Source organism: Chrysemys picta, chromosome 4, assembly GCF_011386835.1.
Source record: "Chrysemys picta bellii isolate R12L10 chromosome 4, ASM1138683v2, whole genome shotgun sequence".
Taxonomy (NCBI): Eukaryota; Metazoa; Chordata; order Testudines; family Emydidae; genus Chrysemys; species Chrysemys picta.
In genome coordinates this window covers 133,939,984-133,961,155 of record NC_088794.1, presented here as the reverse complement: position 1 = coordinate 133,961,155, position 21,172 = coordinate 133,939,984, and the positions used below count along the sequence as shown (strand labels likewise).

General features: G+C 39.1%; 1 protein-coding gene across 8 annotated transcripts in view; it reads right to left on the bottom strand.

Annotated features, from left to right (window-relative positions):
* Positions 1-21,172, bottom strand: part of TECPR2 (tectonin beta-propeller repeat containing 2) — a 69,515-nt gene that overhangs the window by 38,389 nt on the left and 9,954 nt on the right. For 5 of the 8 annotated variants that reach the window (XR_010600761.1, XR_010600762.1, XM_008168175.4 and 2 more), the window contains exons 5-13: positions 20,539-20,696; positions 16,158-16,470; positions 14,306-14,438; positions 12,294-12,770; positions 10,446-11,440; positions 7,952-8,135; positions 5,704-5,877; positions 3,140-3,320; positions 1,465-1,606 (exon numbers count right to left, since the gene is read on the bottom strand). Coding sequence is in view for 6 of the 8 variants with exons in the window: in XM_008168175.4 (XP_008166397.2) it covers positions 1,465-1,606; positions 3,140-3,320; positions 5,704-5,877; positions 7,952-8,135; positions 10,446-11,440; positions 12,294-12,770; positions 14,306-14,438; positions 16,158-16,470; positions 20,539-20,696 (2,757 nt within the window). In the remaining 2 variants the exon portion in view is untranslated. The remainder of the gene's footprint in view (positions 1-1,464; positions 1,607-3,139; positions 3,321-5,703; positions 5,878-7,951; positions 8,136-10,445; positions 11,441-12,293; positions 12,771-14,305; positions 14,439-16,157; positions 16,471-20,538; positions 20,697-21,172) is intronic. The other 3 variants (XM_008168177.4, XM_005285774.5, XM_065593637.1) reach the window with 1 other exon arrangement.

Genomic DNA, 21,172 nt, shown 5'->3' with positions numbered 1-21,172 from the left:
TTCAGACCCCACCACACGCACACACCCAGAACTTCTTCCACTGCGCCCACTGTGCCCAGACTCCCCTGTCAAGCCCCTCCCACACACTTGAATCCCTATCCCATTTAGCCTTACCCCCCATACCTGGATACCCCATCGAGGCCCACCTCCCCACACACCTGGATCCCCCACCAAGCCTCACTCCCCCACACCTTGTCACCCCAAATATAGAAGTCAAACTACGCTTATGATAAAAAGATGCCTCATCTGCCTTCGGAATAAGGTTCAGGAGTCTCAGGAACCTCTCTACTGAGTGAGTGGAAGAAGAAACAAGTTTGAGTCCTCTTGAGTTTTGATGGATTTAAGTTTTAGCAGCCTTGATTACAAACCAGAATCACATAACAGATAACAGCTTCCTATATAAAAACAAAAAAATAAAAAACAAAAACAAAAAAACCTAACCAAAAACAAACACCTGTCCAAAATGTCTTGGTATTTTTATCTATTTGAAGTACTGCAGAACTCTGCTACACCTGAAGTCCCATCATTTGGGGAATGGTCAGAGGGGAAAAAAGAATCTCTCTTCTTCCCTGAAATTGTCCTGGAGCCTGGCAACAAAGAGATGGCTTTTCATATAGCTTCATTTAGCTTCCCCAGAGGAAGACTATCCATGGGACTCACGTGAGCTGTTTGAACTCATGTTAATGGCTTTCAGCAACCGCTCCTTAGTGGCCCTGACCCAAGAAGGTGAGAAACTATATGGTTAATTGCCCAAGCTCTATTATAAGCAACTAAGTATAACCATGCTTTAGAGCATTCAAAAAAAGGAGGTAATTCCTGCTTTTATGGGAATCTGCATCAAGGTAAGACAACTTACTGATTAAATTAGAGGTCATCTCAAAACTATGTTGTCCATGCTGCTCCAATACAAGAGTCCACCCACCCACCCACACAGATTTTTGACTAAACCACTCAGGAAAGACAGGCGGAGGAGTGGACAATCCGCCTCCTCCAGAGATGATCGGGGGAACAAAGACCCCAAAACATAAGTAAGGATGTAAACAACATGATCAGGGATTCTATACGGATTCCTGAGAATAAGCCCAGTAAGAATTGTTTTTGTCATCATTTTCCCCTCACAGACTCTGTGGCTGAAGAAAGCAGCCCTGTGTGCTTTGGAACTAGTTGGATTAGGTGAAAAGCAGCCTCCCGTTTTTTTTTTTTTTAATTGGGCTAAAGGAAACTGTCCTGTCACTGTTTTATTTTCCCTCTGGCTGATATTGCCATGTTTAACTCCTTTCAGGGAACAGATTTAAAAATGGGCCTCAGCCACCAGAGTCTGGTCGTTCCATTACAGGTGTATTAATAATGCTTGTTAGCCTCCAAGCAATTATTTCTTAATATTTTTAGGTTGGGATCCCTGCAAGAAAACATCACAACGATGGAATGGTGGACTTTACTGAAAGCTGAATAAGGAGTACATACTTGCCACCAATGGTCATCATCTCCTTGCGGTTTCTTTGAAACTACACCAGTTCTGAACCATAGATTTCCACGTATGTCCAAAGCCCATAACGTCTGTTGGTCTCCAAGCGTTATGCACACTGGTTCCAAAGCTTGCATTTCACTGCAAATGCAAAAGACATTTTAAAATACATAACACATTAAAATCTTCCTTAAAACCTTCAAAATAAATACGAAACTAGAGTGGAAAAGACGTTCTTCATATGGTACTACCAACATGTAAAATAAAACACATCTTTGGACATCTCCATATTTATCCAGTAACTTACATTTTATTAGATATCTTCCTACGAGTAGAATTCTAAAAGCAAGAATAAGCCTCCTGGAGTTATTTTATGTGAATATCAAGACTACAAATATCATAACGGACCAGTGTTGAATTCTTCAGCACATAACAGTACAGAAATGATAAAAATGGTAGCTATCGATTTTCTGCAAAAACTTTAAAATGTAATGTCACAAGCTCTTTTTGTTTTGTTTTGTTTTGATTTTGTTTCTCTCCATTGTGACTAGAACATTAAGAGCACAGACAGCATAAACTTGAACTGGTTATGACTATACAATAAGGACAGAAGCTGATCTTGATTACAAAAGCTTCCTGTATGAAACAATCACACGTCTAAGCCCAGAGAAAACTGATCACTATAAACAGTATTTTTAAAAACAAAACAGTTAAGTTGGCAATCCTACTCTGATAGTCACTTCCAACATGCCTTCCAGAATAGTTCAGAAATCTCAATTTGCATTGATTTGAACAGTCCTAAAAGTCAAGTCTGAGAACATGCAGGATACCTGGTTTATAAGTCAGTCTTGTGCATTTACATAGAAGAGATTCAACTTTCTTCGATGTAATAATTGGATTCAAGTTGTAGACTTGAACATTAGTCCCCCCCTCTAATCTTTCAAAAAAAAAAAAAAAAAAAAATACAAGGGTCAGGCTAAAGGCTAATGTTAAAGTAATTACCTATTGGGAAAGAGATGGCATTGATTTATGCAAAAATGGACACATTTCCGTACATTTTACAAGATAATATAGGATGTAACTACTCTCTGGATCAGGAAGGCAGAACAAACTGGTCTGTTGCTGATAAGCTAAAAAGCAGGAATTCTGGTGAAACTAGCTACAGAAGTAAAATACACTACCCAATTGTATCTGAGGTGAATTTGGGGGTGAGATATCCAGTGCAACTTCTAATCTTGTAAGTGACTGACTGACAAAGTCAACTGTAAACATATGCATGTATTCTTGAAAAATAAACTATTAAATATTTGGAGATCCAATTTAAATAATGGGAGCACCATTATAGCACAAATGAAAGAACTAAACAGTGTAAAAAAGGCCTATTTCATTAATTCACATTTCAAGGATTCTTCCACTGTTTTCCCTCCCATACACGCTTCTGTTAAACATTCCCCATTCACCACCGATAAACGTCTTTCAAGTACTGTCCTTTTTTGCCCACTGACTGATTAAAGTGTGACGTAACAAGATGCACTGATAAGGTAACCTGAGGATTACAATTTGGATGCAAAACGCTTTATAAGCAAGAGGTGAGTGGTTCAATTACCGTAAGATGAAATACCCATGAATGAAAGCAACCTTTTCTGTCATTCTGATTAAACACTGCCCAATTACCTGATAATATCACACTTCCATTGTTCTCCTTCAGGACAGAAGCTGCTTACTCCCTCTCGATAGAGAAGCACCCGCTGCTCAGTCAGTGCCCACACTACATTGTTTCTAGATGTAACTTGAGATAGTGGATACATACAATCAACCTTTACTGCTCTGGCACATGGACGATCCACACTCAGGCCTGGAAACAAAAAGAAGAGAAGGCGTGGCTGCTGTAATTAAGTGGTGTTGTCAAATCAGGTAAGTTAGAGCACAAAGGGAAAAATTCAATGAGCATGTTAACATTTTCTTGTATATTCATTTTACTGTAATCTCCATAGACTTGACATTTAGGGTATGTCTATACTTACCTCCGGGTTCGGCGGTAAGCAATCCATCTTCTGGGATCGATTTATTGCGTCTTGTCTAGACGCGATAAATCGATCCCGAAGTGCTCGCCATCGACACCGGCACTCCTGCTCTGCGAGAGGAGTACGCAGAGTTGACAGGGGAGCCTGCCTACCGCGTGTGGACCCGCGGTAAGTACCTTGTAGTTCGAACTAAGATACTTCGACTTCAGCTACTTTATTCACGTAGCTGAAGTTGCATATCTTAGTTCGAACTGGGGGGTTAGTGTAGACCAGCCCTTAGTGTAGAAATGTTCAGTTTATACTTTAACAAACAAAACATTGTACATCAAGCTAGAATATTTAACTCAAACATTTTTAGTTTAGTAACTTCGTGGAGAGCCCACCATTCTCATTCTGCAATTTCCTCTCCTTCCCTCCTCCAAGTAGCAGTATCAGGAATCTCCATTTATAAGATGTTAATCAATAAACAGACTAGAAGTGACTTGGAATGATTCAATGGGTGAAAGCTGTTGTAATATCAAAAGATGTTAGACAATTATTGTACACATTTAGACATATCCATTCTTCTAAATTGCATATATTCCTGTCCAGCACTATATACAAATTGGATTTTCATGTCTGTGAGGGAAAAGCTCAAGAGAGAATTAGCTTTTTCTCAAGTTCTCATGCTCCTGAAGCAAGAGGTAGCTGATGAACTATCATCAATCTAGGGGATATCAAAAAGGAAGTTATAGTAGTCAGCTTCTAACATAGGGGCACAAGTTCCTGGTGCAACTGTTAGATGGGATGCTGGAGGTACTGAAGGGATTGTTCTCACCCTACCATTACTGTCTTTCTTCCTGGTTGCCTTGTGTTAAAAGAGACACACACTGGAGGATTTACTTTGGCATCTAAGTCTATCTATGAAATCCACAAATGGTAGAACGCAAGCTGTTAAACCACCGTGCAGCAAGAGAGGAAAATACAGATTAAAAACTCCACATAGCTCTCAATGTGTGGAACCAAACTCATTCGCTACCATCACTATCACCGCTGAATAGTAGTGCATGGTCCTGGGCAAGTTGCTTGATTTTGCTAACTAGTCAACCCCATTAACAATTTAATTTAAAAGGAGGATATTCTTGAAAATATGCTGGATATTTAAGTTTCCTCAAGTAGAGCAATTACAAAGGATGTATATATATTTAATTAAAGAGAACTGGATAAATTCATGGTGGTTAAGTCCATTAATGGCTATTAGCCAGGACGGGTAAGGAATGGTGTCCCTAGCCTCTGTCTGTCAGAGGGTGGAGATGGATGGCAGGAAAGATCACTTGATCATTGCCTGTTAGGTTCACTCCCTCTGGGGCACCTGGCATTGGCCACTGTCGGCCGACAGGATACTGGGCTAGATGGACCTTTGGTCTGACCCGGTATGGCCTTTCTTATTATCTTAATTTTTTATTACACATACATATTAGATATACATGAGAAAATTGAACAGAATATGACCCATTTTAAGTGCAAGATAAGGCAGAATTGCGATAGCCATTTGGAAATCTTGTCGTTCCACCCCCACCCCCACCCCCGGCTTCCATGACTCTGCCCTCTTCTGGTTCCCCTCCTAACTCTTGAATAACTTCTTCAGAGTGTCCTTTCAAGGGCCCTCCTCATCCCCCCTCCAACTTTCTGTGGTTGTTCCACAGGACTCTGTCCTTGCTCTCCCTCTTCTCCCCCAGTCTATGCAGAGATGAGTTGTAATCTCATGTGTAAATACAAATTCAGCCACCACCTCGCTATTCCAAGCCTGTCTCCTTATGTACAAATGAAAATACAGGCCTCTTTCTGACCTCTCCTGTGGATTTTTAGCTATCAGCTCAAGCTCAACATGGCTAAAACAGAGCTCTCAGTCGCCTCCCTATTGCAAAACTCCCCCTCTATAAGATACTGAGGGCAGGGACTGTTTTTTTTTGTTCTGTATTTGTACAGCATCTAGCACAATGGGGTGCTGGCCCATGATTTGGGCTAGTTGCTATGGTAATACAAACAATCTTTCCTTGGCTTGTATTAAAACATCTCATAATTGATTCCCAAGATAAAGGATTTCTCTGCCATGAATACGTAACAGTTTCATTCTGGATTCGGATCATGGTTTAAACCAAATCATGATGATTTCACAGATTTACGCACTTCTGATTCTCATTTACAAAAACTGTAAGACAACAGTTTAAATACCTGTTTGCAGATACAGATCTCCATTAGTTCTGATAATCCAGGCAGTGTCATCACTTAAAGCTACAAATACTGTCTGAGGTAAAGCCTCATACCAGTGGCGCTTTCCTTTTATGGTTACTTTTCCACAGGCAAATGCTTTGTTAGTTTTCTGTTCAATCTTCCAGAGAAGAGCCCCTGTATAAAAATGAATGGTGGGTGATATCAAATATTGATTGTAACTTTAGAGACAGCTGGTCTACTGTAAACACAACAAAATGATTAACAGAAAAGATTAATGCCAGCCAAGTTAACAGAAAAATGCAAAATTTAGCAAATCTTTATTAATCTTACATAACGTTACATTTGTAAAATGTTTTAAAGGGAGACAACAGTTACCAGCTTTACAGAGAGTTGCTGAATAATATATATTGCAACAGACTAAATCTTACTGAAAAATGTTTTTAACTCATTCACTCTCTAGTCATGGTTATTTTCAAAATATCAAACACACAATATCCAGTGCCAAATGAAACAAATATTTAAAGGCCAAATTTACAGATGGCCCCAATGCTAACTTCTGAAACACACCTGCTACTTCTACAGACACAGACACACTAATCCCGTGGCTAATCACAGTTGTCAGGTTAAAAAAAAAAATCATATATGCAGCACAAGGCAAATTTCTGTAACATGTATATTCTCTATTAGCTTATTAGCAGTAGTAAAGTTAAAGTTTATAATCTTTGTAGGTCAGTCACTGGTGAGTGACAGTCAAATATTTGAACAGGTGTGACATTCCACAGAGAAGAGGTCAGTGGTACAAGCAGACAGAATTTACAGATGCAAATTCAGGAGCTAGTTTTCAAAATCTGGCCCAAATTTTGCTTTGTAAACAGTCCTGTCATGAAAAGGTAACAGAGCAGTATAATGGAATTCAAAATCTAAACATGTCATGCTTGTGAGTTCAAATGGCAATCAGTGCAGCATACTGATACATTAATAGCCTTTACACAGAACAGGAAAGTACAACACCCAGAACTGCATTATTTGATTCTGTTATCTCCTCTTTGGTCTGTTTACATACTCTTGTAAATGCTATCCTATCCCCATCAGGGTTCAGTCACTGACCAAATGTGACAATTTAACAAGAAACTGAAGAAGTACCTCTTCCTATCCTTTAGACAGGGCAACAAGGTTATCAGCTGCTTTAAGTGGCAAGAGACGGAAAGAGAAATCATGCTATGGGAGAAGACCAGAATGAGAAAATGGTTGAGAGACCTGCTTACAATCATACCAGCACTGGAGCAATCTGGAAAGGTGAACAGGGTACAAGTCCACATCCAAAACCTGTTCCCTCCCACCCATCCCAACTTTCATTCCCAGGCCACCAAAAATAAATTTAAAAAAAAAGTCAGTCAAAATATAACAATGTATGTGCTAGGATTGGAGGGTGGAGAGAGAAGGGGTGCTGGTAAGTTCACTTTTATATCAAAGCTACATTTTAAATTAGAAAGTCTTGTTTAAGAGTAGGTATTTTTCAAATAAAACGTGATGTTTTGTTCAGAAAATAACCTCTATTATTTCACAATTTAACTATAAAATGAGAATCTCAAATAAAAAGATTCAATAATGCATCAGCAATGTATTTAAAAAACTGCTCAACAAACAAATTCATATTCTGCTATTTTGAGAACAGCCATTTATGCTAGAAAACAGTACTTTAATATTCCAGGAATGCAGTCACATGAGCCAGGATAGCCTTTTAACAACTTTTAAAAAACAGTTGGTTCAAGTGAATTAGGGAACTCGGTCCAGGTGTGTTTTGTAAAACAAGTCAGATTACAAGTATCAGGGGGGTAGCCATGTTAGTCTGTATCTACAAAAACAACAAGGAGTCTGGTGGCACCTTAAAGACTAACAGATTTATTTGGGCATAAGCTTTCGTGAGTAAAAACCTCACTTCTTCGGATGCATAGAGTGAATTCACTCTATGCATCCGAAGAAGTGAGGTTTTTACTCACGAAAGCTTATGCCCAAATAAATCTGTTAGTCTTTAAGGTGCCACCAGACTCCTTGTTGTTTAAGTCAGATTACAGACAGCAGAGCAATCCTCACTGACTACTATAAACACTGATACACAAAGTACTGGGATGAGAGGGAATACACGCCACACATAGTTATACAGTTATATTAAAAAGAGCTTAATTTGCACAAATTTATACATTTTAATTTTAAAGGTTAACAAAAAGTGAAATGCAGTTTAACCAACCTGAAGGCGAGACTGCCATCTGCTGGACAGCATCTTCAAACTTTTGCCACCGCAGACCTGCACTAGGTAAAGCACTACAGTAGAGACTACCTTTGTAGTCCAGGCACCAAATATACTTTTCTGATACAACCAGGCTGAGTATCCCATAGCCAGGTCCAGAATATCCCATCCAGCTTTCTGCAAACTAAAAACTGGAGAGTCAGAACAATGTCAGGTATCTTCAAATATACAAAAAAAAACCAGTCACACATACAGCATACATGCATAAAACAGCAGAAGTATTTTTTAAGAATCAGAATGTAAACATTAAATTACATCAAAAGAATAAATGCCTTTGATAAAACAATCCTATCACCAGCCAGATGATCAAGTACATAGTGCTACATGTTGCCACCTATATTTAGGAATAACTCATGCAGGGCCAGCTCTGGCTTTTTTGTTGACCCAAGCAAAAAAAAAAAAAAAAAAAAAAAACCACCAAACATGTGGGGCAGCCGAAGCCAGGGTGCAGGGGGACTCCCTGCAATGCAGACATGCCCCGGGCAGCGGAGTGCATGCCCCGGCTAGTGGGGGGGGGGGAAAGGGCGGGAGTGAGGGGAGAGAGAGAAGGGGAGCGGGCTGGGCTTCCTTCAGTGGGGTGCTCGCTACGTGGCTCCTCCGGCTGCGCCACCTGCCGGGAGGGCTCCACGCCGCTCGGGTCGGCGGGCAGGGAAGGATGTGGGCTGCCCTGCCAGGCTTGCTGCAGACCTGGCACCGGCTGGGGCAGACGGAGCGTGCAGCCTACTCCCCTCCGTAGCTCCCTACAGGGCGGCCGAAGCAGCAAACCAAAAAGAAAAAACCTGTGGGGCAGCCGAAACGGCAAAGTGCCAAAAAAAAAAAAAAAAAAGGATTAGAGGGAAGCCGCCCATTAGAATCTGCTGCCCCAAGCACAAGCTTGCCTGGCTGGTGCCTGGAGCCGGCCCTGAACTCATGACAGCTAGGATTGTGAGTCTCACCAAAAAAAAAAATAAATAAAACAAAACCCCAGACTATCCTCCTCCTCCCCAGGGCAGTCCAAAATCCATCAATATTACCCTGTTAATTGAAAGAAGCAAATAAATTACTTATGTAAACAGCAACACCAAAATGGAATATGCAAAAGCTTTCCAATCCTCACTAATGTTTTAATGATCATTTAACACAAGGAAAAAGGGCCCTTTTGGAATACACGCTTATGAGTGAGGAGAGAAGATAAATTGCCTGCTCTGACACCCTTGGGTCCTTCTGCTATACAAAAAATAAATAAATAAAACAAAACTCAAGGCTTGTTAATGGAATATTATGGATTTTACAGCCTATATTACCAAGCTAGAGTCCTGTATAATAACTAGCTCCATAGCCTGTACATTAACTAAAATACTGAGGTGCATTTCAAAACATTGCAGAAGAGGAGGTTTTCCCCTCCAGATTCTGAAATTCACAGCCTTCTTTTACTATTTATAGAGTGTATCACTTAAGGAAAATGAACACAGCTACATTTTTATTTAGTTTGCAGAGTGTTATTTGGGACATCAAGTCAAAAATTATCCTTCATCCGAAAGTATTTTACCTGTTGCTATAAGTTACACCAAAAGGTTACTATAGCTGAAGGAGACAAGACTTACAATTTTTTTCAGTTTGCTTACATTGTGTATTTAATAGCACTTTGAGCCTGACCCTGCTACAAATAAAGTCAGTGTTAAAACTCCCATCATCAGCGGTTCAGGATCAAGGCCTTTGTAGAAAGTTTCACTCTTTCCACTGTACAGTCCATTAGTTAAATTTGCTATTTCTGTGGCTTTCTTCCACACAGCAACAGTGAAGGAGATGGGGAAAAAAAAAAAAAAAAAAACCCAGAGGAAGGAAAAAAACTCAACATTTTAAATAATATGAAAACCCAGTCGTAAGTTGTAACTGACAATGTCTCTTTCAGCATCAATGTGCTCACTGCTGTACAAAACATGTAAGAGACACTAGTCCCTGCCCTGTCAGCTTACGATTTAAATAGGCAAAGATTAAATAGAAATGCACTACGACCCCAAACCTGTGAGATGCTCAGCATCTTCCATTCCCACTGAAATCAATGAGAGATGAAAGTATCCAACATCTTGCAGGATTGGGCCCTGAGAAACTCAAATGATTGCGCTACCTTAGAGCACTTTTTGGTATTGTACTGCTTTCTGGTGGGTTCACAACAGCATTTCACTGACTTAGGACAAACAACTCCTTTTGAACAGGTGTTAACAGGCATTCCTCCTTCAGCACACTGAAAACATAGTCCTCTGTATATTGTTTTGAAGTCTGCAATAATAATTTGCATTGTGTATTGGATATGCTTAGTTTCCCCATTTGAATTTTACTTGCTGGATCAATGAGAAGAAAACACTTCCATAAAGAACTGAAGAAGAACGTTTGTGATTGCTTCTTCTAGAATACTGGCATCTTAACTATTTTCAACTATAAATAAATCACATACCTGATCTGATTTTAAGAGCATTATTTCATCTAGGCTTGTTCTGGTCATATCCTGGGAAGTAAAACTTCCCCCAATTTCTGTCACACTAGTCTCTGAAGAGGAATATGGTAGTCCATGCCCATAAATATCCTCTTCATCACTGGATGCAGATTTCTCAGTCCTGGTATCGTGTGTGTTGGGTACCCATTCAGCCGCAGCAGCACTACACTTAGCTTTGATTGCATCCTCCAAGTCCCATCCAGAAACCGCAGTTTCTTGTGAACACACATCTTCCCTAGAGATGTCAGGCTGGGGATCTGTAGGGTTTTTTGAGGCAGTATTTATTAAACAATGTGGCTGCTGCTCTCCCCTGTGAGCTTCATCACTTCTTTCCTGTGCCAGTGATTTTTCAGCATCACATGTGGTATTAAAACCTAAAGACACTTTATCTGTGATCTTAGTTTCTTCAAAAGCATTTTCAGTATCCTTCAGACTTATTCTAGCTAAAGTTTCATCTACTTTACATAGCACAGGAAAATTCTGTTCCTCTTGGGGTAACAATTTAGAATGGCATTCAGTATTTTCAGAAAGCAGGCTTGAATTACATTCTGTTTCATCGCTACCCCCTACGTCTTCAGTGAGGATTAAGAGAGGGTTGGATATCAGAGTAGGTGTAACAGCTGGTGTATTCATTCCACTGTCCCTGTTGGGAAGTTTTAGTAATTCAATTGTACCTCCATTTTCTTCCGAATCTGTTGCTGTACTAATGCACGGAGACTGAAGCACACTGAATGATTCCGAGCCATTATCCTCTTGCAAGACAGCATGTGACTCCACACTGAACTCACTTTCCTGATCTGGAGAACCTGTGCTCAAGTGATCTATACTATAGCTCATTAGGCTAGAAGTCATGGACAATGAATCTGCATTTAGAGAATGTACACTATCACCAGAAAACTGACGCTCATAATTTGGTATACCTTCCAGAGAGCTGTGGTTTTTCCTGGTCACATTTTCTGATCTCAGAGAAAAAAGAAAAAAAAAGATAAATATTCTTATTAATAAAACTTATCCAAGTTCAATTAAAATAAAAGAATGCAAATATTTCTACTGTTAATGAGAAAACAGGAAATGTGTATTTTTAGAAGCTGGAGTTAGTCCAAATTTTGACACACTAAGAATTATATCACTTCTCCATTGGGTGGCACAAACTGACACAGTGAGAATGCAGGAGTATTGTACTCACATATAAACAGCTTGATTAAGGTTTTATTAGAATGGTCAATGTAATCTTAATAGGCAAGAATTCAAAACTGTAATACCAGTTTATTACTAGCAATAAGAATTGACAATATAATCTAATCCATGGTACATAAAGAAATGCTTTTTATCTGGCAAAGAAGTGTTGCTTATGGGTGCGAATAGTAAAAATATTTGACAGTTTTTATATTCTAAGTGTAACAAAGATTAAACACTAAAACAGAAGTGAAGTTATTAGCATTAACCCTTTTTTATACTCACGTTTTTTTCTGCTTTGCATAATGTTACAAATAAATGTAAAAACGAACTTAAAATCAGAATAGAAATAATAAAGAACAAGTAGGTCTGCAGAGAGAAAAATGACACCCTCCTGTAAAGATACAAGTTTATTACTTTCTTAATGGGCTTTCATCCTCAAGCAAAAGGGCAAGACTACAGATCAATTACTGTTAGGTGACAAGTAATGATTACTGAAAGACATGTCATCATAAACGTAAGACTTGTCTTTAAAACCAAACAAAAAACGTATGTTTTTAGTGAAACAGACACCAAAGGTGACAATAATTCTAAGAAGTGGCAGAGTTAGAGAATGTGTTTTGGTTTTTTTACCTTGTCTCCTCCTCTTCTTTTTTACTTTGATGGGATTTACAATGAGTTCCTGGTCAAAGTCTTCACAGCTGATTATGCTGAACCGTTGTGAAGAAGGTTGACTCTCTCTATGCACTTCAGACAATGGTTGGTCTCCACTTGTCAGGAGACTAGAGCCACTGTCCACAGAATTTACTGAACTGCTCCTGCTTCTTGATTCACTAGCTACCGAACAGCCTCTTTTTCTTGTTTCACTGCTTAAGTCCCCCACTCTATTAAGACTTTTCTCCGACACCAGTGTTGTTTCCAGATCATCTTTCACTAAAGAATAAAAGTCATTTTTATCACCAATAATTCTGGGGGAAGGAACCATTTTTATTTTTTGGTGTGTTTCCACTGAAGGGCCAGGCAATACAGATACAACCACAGATAGCGGGCTCTGCAATTTGGGACTCAAATCTGGTAACGGACTCAGCAATTTTGAATTTGCATCTGAAACTGACAAAACAAAAAGAACAACACACACTAAGTTGTTAAGTAATTAGAAGTACAGCTCTTGGAGAGAGTCTTAAGAAAAGTAAGGTTTTAATTCCCAGAAGGTATGCTGTCTAAACCAACAACATTTCACATCAATACTGTGCAGTAATCTTATGTAACTCATCTATATTGAAATGACGTTATTTAGCAATAGCTCAATTCATGCTCCAGTGTCTGCACAAAGCTTCCATTAATGTTAGCCAGAGTTATGCCTGTATATTGAAAGACATAATCCTTTAGGTTTCAGAGCCCAACTGTGTGCAGTGCTGAGAGAGACTCCTACACCCTCAACTCCCATTGTCTCCATTGAGGCGTTTAGCATCTTGCAAGATCATGCCCCTAAATTTAATCCCCCAGTTAAACCATTGCGGTCAAAATCAAAGAAAACAATGTTCCAAGAGGACTTCTTTCCAATAGCACACAGAATTAGAGGTTGCATATTTGTCTGGATCTCTAGTCTTGCATTCAAGAGCATTTTAAGAATTTAATTGTCATGATTGTTTTTTTTTACATTACTATTGTACCCAGAACACTTAAAAAAATAAAAAATAAAAAAAAAAAAATCACAAGAGGCCTGTGGGTGAAGCGCTGCTTAAATAACAAAGCTATTCTTGCACATCTATGCATTAAGATAAATGAGAGAGAATAAGTCTCTAGAATTTGTAGAGACTGTTGTATATCTTATTTAGTAGTATTTTGTTAGTACTGGAGCAAAGATTAAAAACCACACACAAATAGCATTAAGCAGCCCAAATGATATAACGGCAAGTAATGCCTGAGAGAGGTCTATTTCTCATGCTAAAGTGATATCTGCACTGCATGAGAGCATATCTGAATCTTTGTTTCCGTCTGTGGATGCATTTGATATTTTAAAATTGTTCAAGTGCATATTTCCTTCTGTTTTATTTTTATCCATGATTTTTCATACTGCCTTTTTCCACTACAGAAAGAGCACCAGTAAGATGAACAAGTTCATTTCAACTCTGCAAGACCTTTGTTTGACACAATTTCATCCAGTGCTTGTGATCCCTTCCTATACTTATGGCCACTTTTATGAGCACAAAGAGTATAAAACTCATTATCCAACACAACTACAAGAAGAAATTAGAAAAGACGGTCAATGAAACATTACCAAGGGAAGGGATAATGCACATCTAGAGTGTGCTGCACTCCAGCAATCACAACCTCGTGTGTCGTTTCTTGGGGACCGCTGCCAGGTGGAGTAGGTTAGAGCAGTTCCCAAGTCATGGCCAATGCAGAGCCACCCTCAGAAGCACAGAGCTATAACCTTTTCTCTAATGGTTACCTTTTTCAGCTACAAAGAGCAGACACTTGGCTCAGTTGAGAATCTAGGCCTTTTGTAATCTTAAGAAACAGGGAGACGATTCTACTGAAGTTGCTAGAGGAAGTTTCTTTAAAGGAACAATACAAGAACACTTTCCATGCACCACTTTCTTTAAAAAGGTACAAATTAAAGTTGACAAATCTATACAAACCTATTGATACAAGTCCTTCAGGTCTACTTGAAATTCTTATTATGTCTCTATCTCCCTTTAAGAGAAAAATCTCATTGCTGGTACACGACACAGACACAATATCACCAGATCCTTCCAAGCCACCTATTATAGCCTGTTAAAAAAAAACAAAAACAAAAAAACCACACACATGTAAAGAGCATTAATTTAAAAAATGACTACTTATACTTAGGGCCCTACCAAATTCACGGTCCATTATGGTTAATTTCACAGCCATAGAATTTGAAAATTGGTAAGTTTCACGTTTTCAGCGGTTTAAATCTGAAATTTCCACAGTGTTGTAATGGTGGGGTGGGGGGGAGGGGTGTGCTTCCGACCCAAAAGGGGATGGAAGGAGGTGGTCACAAACCTGTTGTAGGGGGGGTCATGGGATTGTCACCATCATTTCTGTGCTGCCTTCAATATTTTAAAAAAATAGGTGATAGAAGCTGGTCTTTAATGTCCATATTTAAGCACCTAAATAAGTGGCTTGACTTTCAATAGTGCTGAGCATCCGCAAAGAAGAATTCATACTGAGATGTCTGGAGACCCAAACACAAGGAATATTTAAAAAAATGCAAAATGATGCATACAACTACCAGACATTATCATAATTTTACACTACTGAGGATTTTGACTCTCTAACCATCTGCTCATTCGTTAATTCCTGTCCAAGAGATTTGAATCAAATCACAACTTCAATGAGAGTGGTTTGGGGAGGGAGAAGAGCTCTGACCACAAATCGTCAATATAATTTGTACTAAAAATAGACGGATAACCCAATAATAATGACACTACTAAAAGGTGTGTCTTCTCTCTCATATATACCTTTTAAATTGGAGAAACTGCTTATAGCTTTCTCTTTATAGAATTCAGAGTGGTAGCCATGTTAGTCTGTATCAGCAAAAAGAACAGGAGTACTTGTGGCACCTTAGAGACTAACAAATTTATCTGGGCATAAGCTTTCGTGGGTTAAAACTCACTTCATCAAATGCATGCAGTGGAAAATACAGTAGGAAGAGAGATTTTTTTTAATATATATATTTCACACACACACACACACACACACACACAGGACCCTCGCTAGAACACGCATCTATATAGCGCGAATTCGCATGTAACACGGTCGCGGCCATGGATCCCAAATTTAATTACTTTAATTGCAATTCATTTTAACGTAGTCCCCGCGTTAACGTGGTACCACGCATGGATCCCAAATCCTGTGTTCTAGCGAGGGTCCAGTGCATATAGATCTTCCAACTGTATTTTCCACTGCATGCATCTGATGAAGTGGGTTTTAGCCCAAGAAAGCTTATGACCAAATAAATTTGTTAGTCTCTAAGGTGCCACAAGTACTCCTCGTTCTCTTTTCTTTATAGAATGTAAGTGCAATACCTGTGGGGGGAGGGGGGTTAAGTTTTGCAAAGGGGTGATGAGGGTAGTGGAAGGGAGAGGACAAACAGTTTGATAATACATTATTATACATTGACAACTCCCTTAAGCTTTTTTTTCTTTAAATATAAAGCATGAACAACTAGAATTTTAGTTATACGTTTTCCTAGGTGTGGGGAATTCGCTTTAGGCAATTAATTTCTACTTTAGACTGTACACCTTAGATAGTATAAATTATTGTAGATATTCGATATCTTTTATCTTTATGACAAAATTAACGTAACCAATTCTAAAACCTTTTATTAAAAAAAAGTTTAACACCTTTTCTTAGGTCACCACAACATAACAAATGCAGACAAATATGCAGATACAGACAAGAGTTAATAATGATATGATGCCAAACTGTTAAGGAACGAAAAACACATCCACTAGATAAACCTACCTGGTTTATAGTGTCAAATAAATAGATACTATATTCGTTCCAGCTCAACACCCATCCTTCCTGGGAAAGGCAAGAAATGAGCCCAAGGTGTTTCTCTGGGAAGCTGTAATTTCCTTTGTCAGATGACTCCAGCCGAGGATACAGTTCAAAGGGCTTTATTCCTCCAGCAAATACATCTTTTAAAATAAATGTGGCCTGCACAGTTCCATGGACATCAGACTTCCAGAGGCGGAGCCCAGGTCTTGAGGCAAATAGTGTCAGGTCACTTTGCTTACACAGTCCAGGTATAAAACATGCTCCATATTTGCCAGTGCTAAGATGTAAACAAAGATCTGTAAGAAACTTGTAATCAATTTAAAAAAAACTGAAAAAAGAAGAAACTAAGGTATTTAGTCACTGAGTTTACAATCACAAGTTGAACAAAACAGTATTTTCCCTTGTTTCCATCAACAAGGTATTATAGAAATCCATAGTCTGCAACACACAAGTTTGAGTTAACATGCATTAATCAAGGATATAGCCTCAAAACACTGAACTGTTCTCTCAACTCTAGGGAAAGTGTGGGTTGGAGAAGACAGAAAGAGAAGAGTGTCCTCCCAACATCTCACAATCACGATGATGCCCTCCTTCCTCAACTCTTCCCACAAAAGCAATCCCTTATTGCAGTGACTCTTCCTCCAGAGGAAAAGTCTGCACACTGTTCCAGGATATGCGGAACCTTCAGATGACTCTAGAATCACTAGGGCAGGGATTGGCAACCTTTCAGAAGTGGTGTGCCATGTGTTCATTTATTCACTCTAATTTAAGATTTTGCATGCCAATAATACTTTTTAATGTTTTTAGGCCTCTCTCTCTAAGTCTATATTATATAACTAAACTATTGTTGTATGTAAAGAACATAAGAATTGCCACAAAGGGTCAGACCAAAAGTCCATCCAGCCCAGTATCCTGTCTGCCGACAGCGGCCAATGCCAGGTGCCCCAGAGGGAGTGAACCTAACAGGTAATGATCAAGTGATCTCTCTCCTGCCATCCATCTCCACCCTCTGACAAACAAAGTAAATAAGGTTTTTAAAATGTTTAAGAAGCTTCGTTTAAAGTTAAATTAAAATGCACATCTTATCAATTTAGTGTGATCCTTGCCCTTGCTTTTCCTTGCTGAGTTTTCCAACGTCTGGCATGTATCTGGATACTTTAAACTGCACACAGGCTTCTGAGTGATCAGTTGTTAACCGGCTCCGAGAGGGACAGAGGACAGATTTCATGTGTGAAAATACCTGTTCACACAGGTATGTGGATCCAAATGCTGAAAGCATTGCAAATGCAATTTTCTTCAAACAGTTAAATTTCACTGGCAGGGACGTCCAGCAGATCAAAACAGAGGCCCCATGATCTCTCTCGGTAGCTTCAAGTGCACTCCGCAGATCTCCAAACTTTGATGCCCACAATTCTGAGCTTTTTAACTGAATGAGCTGCATTTCTAAATCTTCAACACCCATCCACTGAAATACAGACAAATACAAGTCGCTTTTGTTGAACTTTTCAGGTTTAAATTAGAAAAAGAAAGCATTAGGCCAAATCGCTGGAAATCTTGAAATCTGTCAGAAAATTCTGATTCCAGTTCTTGCCTGTACATTCCAATCTCATCGACAATGACAGTGCAATGTGTCGATATCTCTTTTAGGTGTTGGAAGTAATGAAAGGTCAAAGTTCGAATATCCCGAGAAAAACCTGCTAGTTTTACAACAAATGCCTTCCAGGCTTCATAAAGATCCAGAATGGTTTGCTCTGCACCCTGGAGACAGAGGTTGAGTTCATTTAGGTGAGCGGTGATATCAGTTAGAAACATGAGCTTACACAGCCATTTATCACCATCCAGTTCGGGGTAGTTTTGTGCTTTTTCCGACAAAAAGGCCTTGATTGCATCAAAACAGTTTACAAAGCGCACCAAAACCTTGCCACAACTTAGCCACCAAATGTTGCTGTGAAGTGGAATGCCGTTATAAGCATTGTCCATGTCTCCTAGCAATGCTTGAAACTGTCTGAGTCAAAGCAGATCGAGCAACAAGGAAATTTACAATTCGCACCATTGTATTCATCACATGATGAATTAGAAATTTTAGCAAACAGATTTTCTTGATGGATGATACAGTGAAATTTGACTATCGGGCAGCCAATTTGATCTTCAAGTAATTTTACAAATCCCTTCTGTTTTCCAACCATGGCAGGAGCACCATCTGTTGTCACACAAAATATTTTTCTGATGTCAACTCCTTGTTCTTCAAAATGGTTTACAAAACTTCCCCCTATATCTTCCCCCTGGCAGGGGTTTTAGGCAACAAAGTTCCTCTTGGATTTCATCGAAAGCACAGTATCTTGCAACAACTGCCAAACGTAGAATGTCATTTATATCCACGCTTTCATCAATTGCAACACTAAACACTGCTGTGTCTTTTAATGCAGTCGTCTACTTTTCGTTAATGTTTTCTGCCATTTCGCTTATGCGTCTCTCAACTGTTCTGGCAGAGACAGGCAGTTCTTTTATTCTAGATACAATCGTATCTTTATTTGGCAAATCATTGAACAAAACCTCCGAACTGCTGAGAAAAACTTTTTATATATTCCCCATCTGTAAACGGCTTTCCGTTTTTTGCAGTGCACTGTGCAATCTTGTACTGTAGCCTGATTTTTACTTACACTTAAGCATTTAAAAACACTGCTTTGCTTCTCATATCCTGCTTCTGCCTTTTTTGATCGATTCAGTCTCGTCTGCTTCATCAAGAAAGGTTTTCTTGTGCTTCATTTCAAAATGTCGTTGAACGCTTGATGTGTGACAAACACCACTTTCACAACAGAAATCACGAAACAGCACGGTCCTTCTTTTCAATAAATCCAAATGTGTCTGTCCAAAAATGCTGAAATGAACAGACATCTAACTTTGCTTTCTTAGGACATTTTATCAAATGTACCCCTCAACTCACAGCGGAAAAAAAAAATTGCGACAGACAGCACGCACAACGTCAAACGTAGTGCGCTGTTCCACATGGCGTGGTATAAGCAGCAAATCGGGACCTAAAAATATCCCAGTGGCGCTGGAACAATTTTTAAGGTGGGGGTGTGCTGAGCTGTGCCCCCTCTTGCACCTGTCCGCATCCCTCACTGCCCCAGGCTGGACCCCAGCTGGCAGGGGGCCGGCAGACAGAACCCCAGGCTGGCAGCAGAGTGCCACTGAAAATCAGCTTGCGTGCCGCCTTTGGCATGCATGCCATAGGCTGCTGACCCCAGCACTAGGGAATGATGATGGATAACTTCCAGCCTCTGCAAGCAGTGGGCAGAACTCAAGTCTTGTATGCTGATCCCCCACAAGCCAATGGCATTACCACCTCTGGAAGAATCCCCTCACTTATAGAAATAATCCAGTCACAATAGCTGTATTAGAGTTACTATAGCCCAGTGGTTGCATAGGATGTGGGAGACCCAGGTTCAATTCCCTGCTCTCCCATGGACTTCCTGTATAACTGTGGGCTTGTCACTTACCCACTCTATGCCTCAATTCACCCATCTGTAAAATGAGGGTCCCTGAAAGGAGGTGGACACTACCAGGACAAAAACTGAACATTAAAATGTCATGAAAATGATGCCCCTACGACTGAGTTAGTCACAGGGTACACACACGGGCATATTCCTAACACCTGTATATTATAAGCATTCCTTCAACACTCAAATATCCTCAGGCTGTGTAAACATATACAATTACTGACAACATATTTCAGTTCCCAGACTGTCTTTTTTCCTTCCATATCCAAGATTAAGCAACAGGACATGCCAGAAAACCATGTTACAGGTTTTTTTTTTAATATTATAAAAACTAAGAAAGTACTTTCAACTTAAGACACCTTTTTAAATATTTGCTGTATCCTTTCACTATTAAAGAGTCAATCATAGCAGAAAGGTCTGAGACTATTCTATCACTTTCATGTTACATAGGAATTCTAAAAGCTCACCCACAAAATTGAACCCTCTTTGGTGACTGCTATGTTTGTATCAAGCCACAGCAGCTCCCAAGTTGGTGGGAAGAAAGTTAAACTTTATAGTTTAAATGGAAAGAAACATCTATGCACAGTAGGGTTGCCAGAGGGTTACACAGTCACAGTCATATTTTTCAACAAGACAGAGTAATTTCATTGAAAAATAATAATTGAAGGAATAAGGATCGTTAAAACTCTTAAGAGTAGGATATTAATATAAGTGGCTGCGGTGGCTAATAAGTTTGAGCAGAAAATGATGCTGTATTATTTCACTGCTCAGATCACTGGGTCTCTACAGTCTATTCTGAAAAGCTAGAATTAACAGATGTGCCTGCATTAAGATTTGAGAGTTACTTTTTTCTGGGCTGTGTTCCAACTTGCTTGACAGATTTTTCTTCTGTGTAAAAAAGTAGTGTTCTCTGTAAAGTAGAGACCAGCAGCACTTTCTGGCTATAATCCAATTGTACAACTGAAGATGGCTCTTCCAATACCAGACTGGAGTTGCAAATACCCTTTAAAGACACATGAAATTAAAAGTCAAGCCCTTTTCGAATTAAAATATCTGGTAGTATTTTTTTTTTTATTAGAAAGTGTACTGGTTGCTTTAAGTACTAACTAGGGCTGTCGATTAATCGCAGCTAAATCACGCGATTAACAAAAAAAAAAAATCAATCACAATTAATCACAGTTTTAATTGCACTGTTAAAAAATAGAATACCAATTGAAATTTATTAAATATTTTGGATGTTTTTCTACATTTTCATATAAATTGTATTCTGTGTTGTAATTGAAATCAAAGTGTATATTATTTTTATTACAAATATTTGCACTGTAAAAAGTGATAAAAAATAGTATTTTCCAATTCACCTCATACAAATACTGTAGTGCAGTCTTTGTCCTGAAAGTGCAACTTACAAATGTAGGGGGGGTTTTTTGGTTACATAACTGCACTCAAAAAAAAAAAAAAAAAAAACACACCAATGTAAAA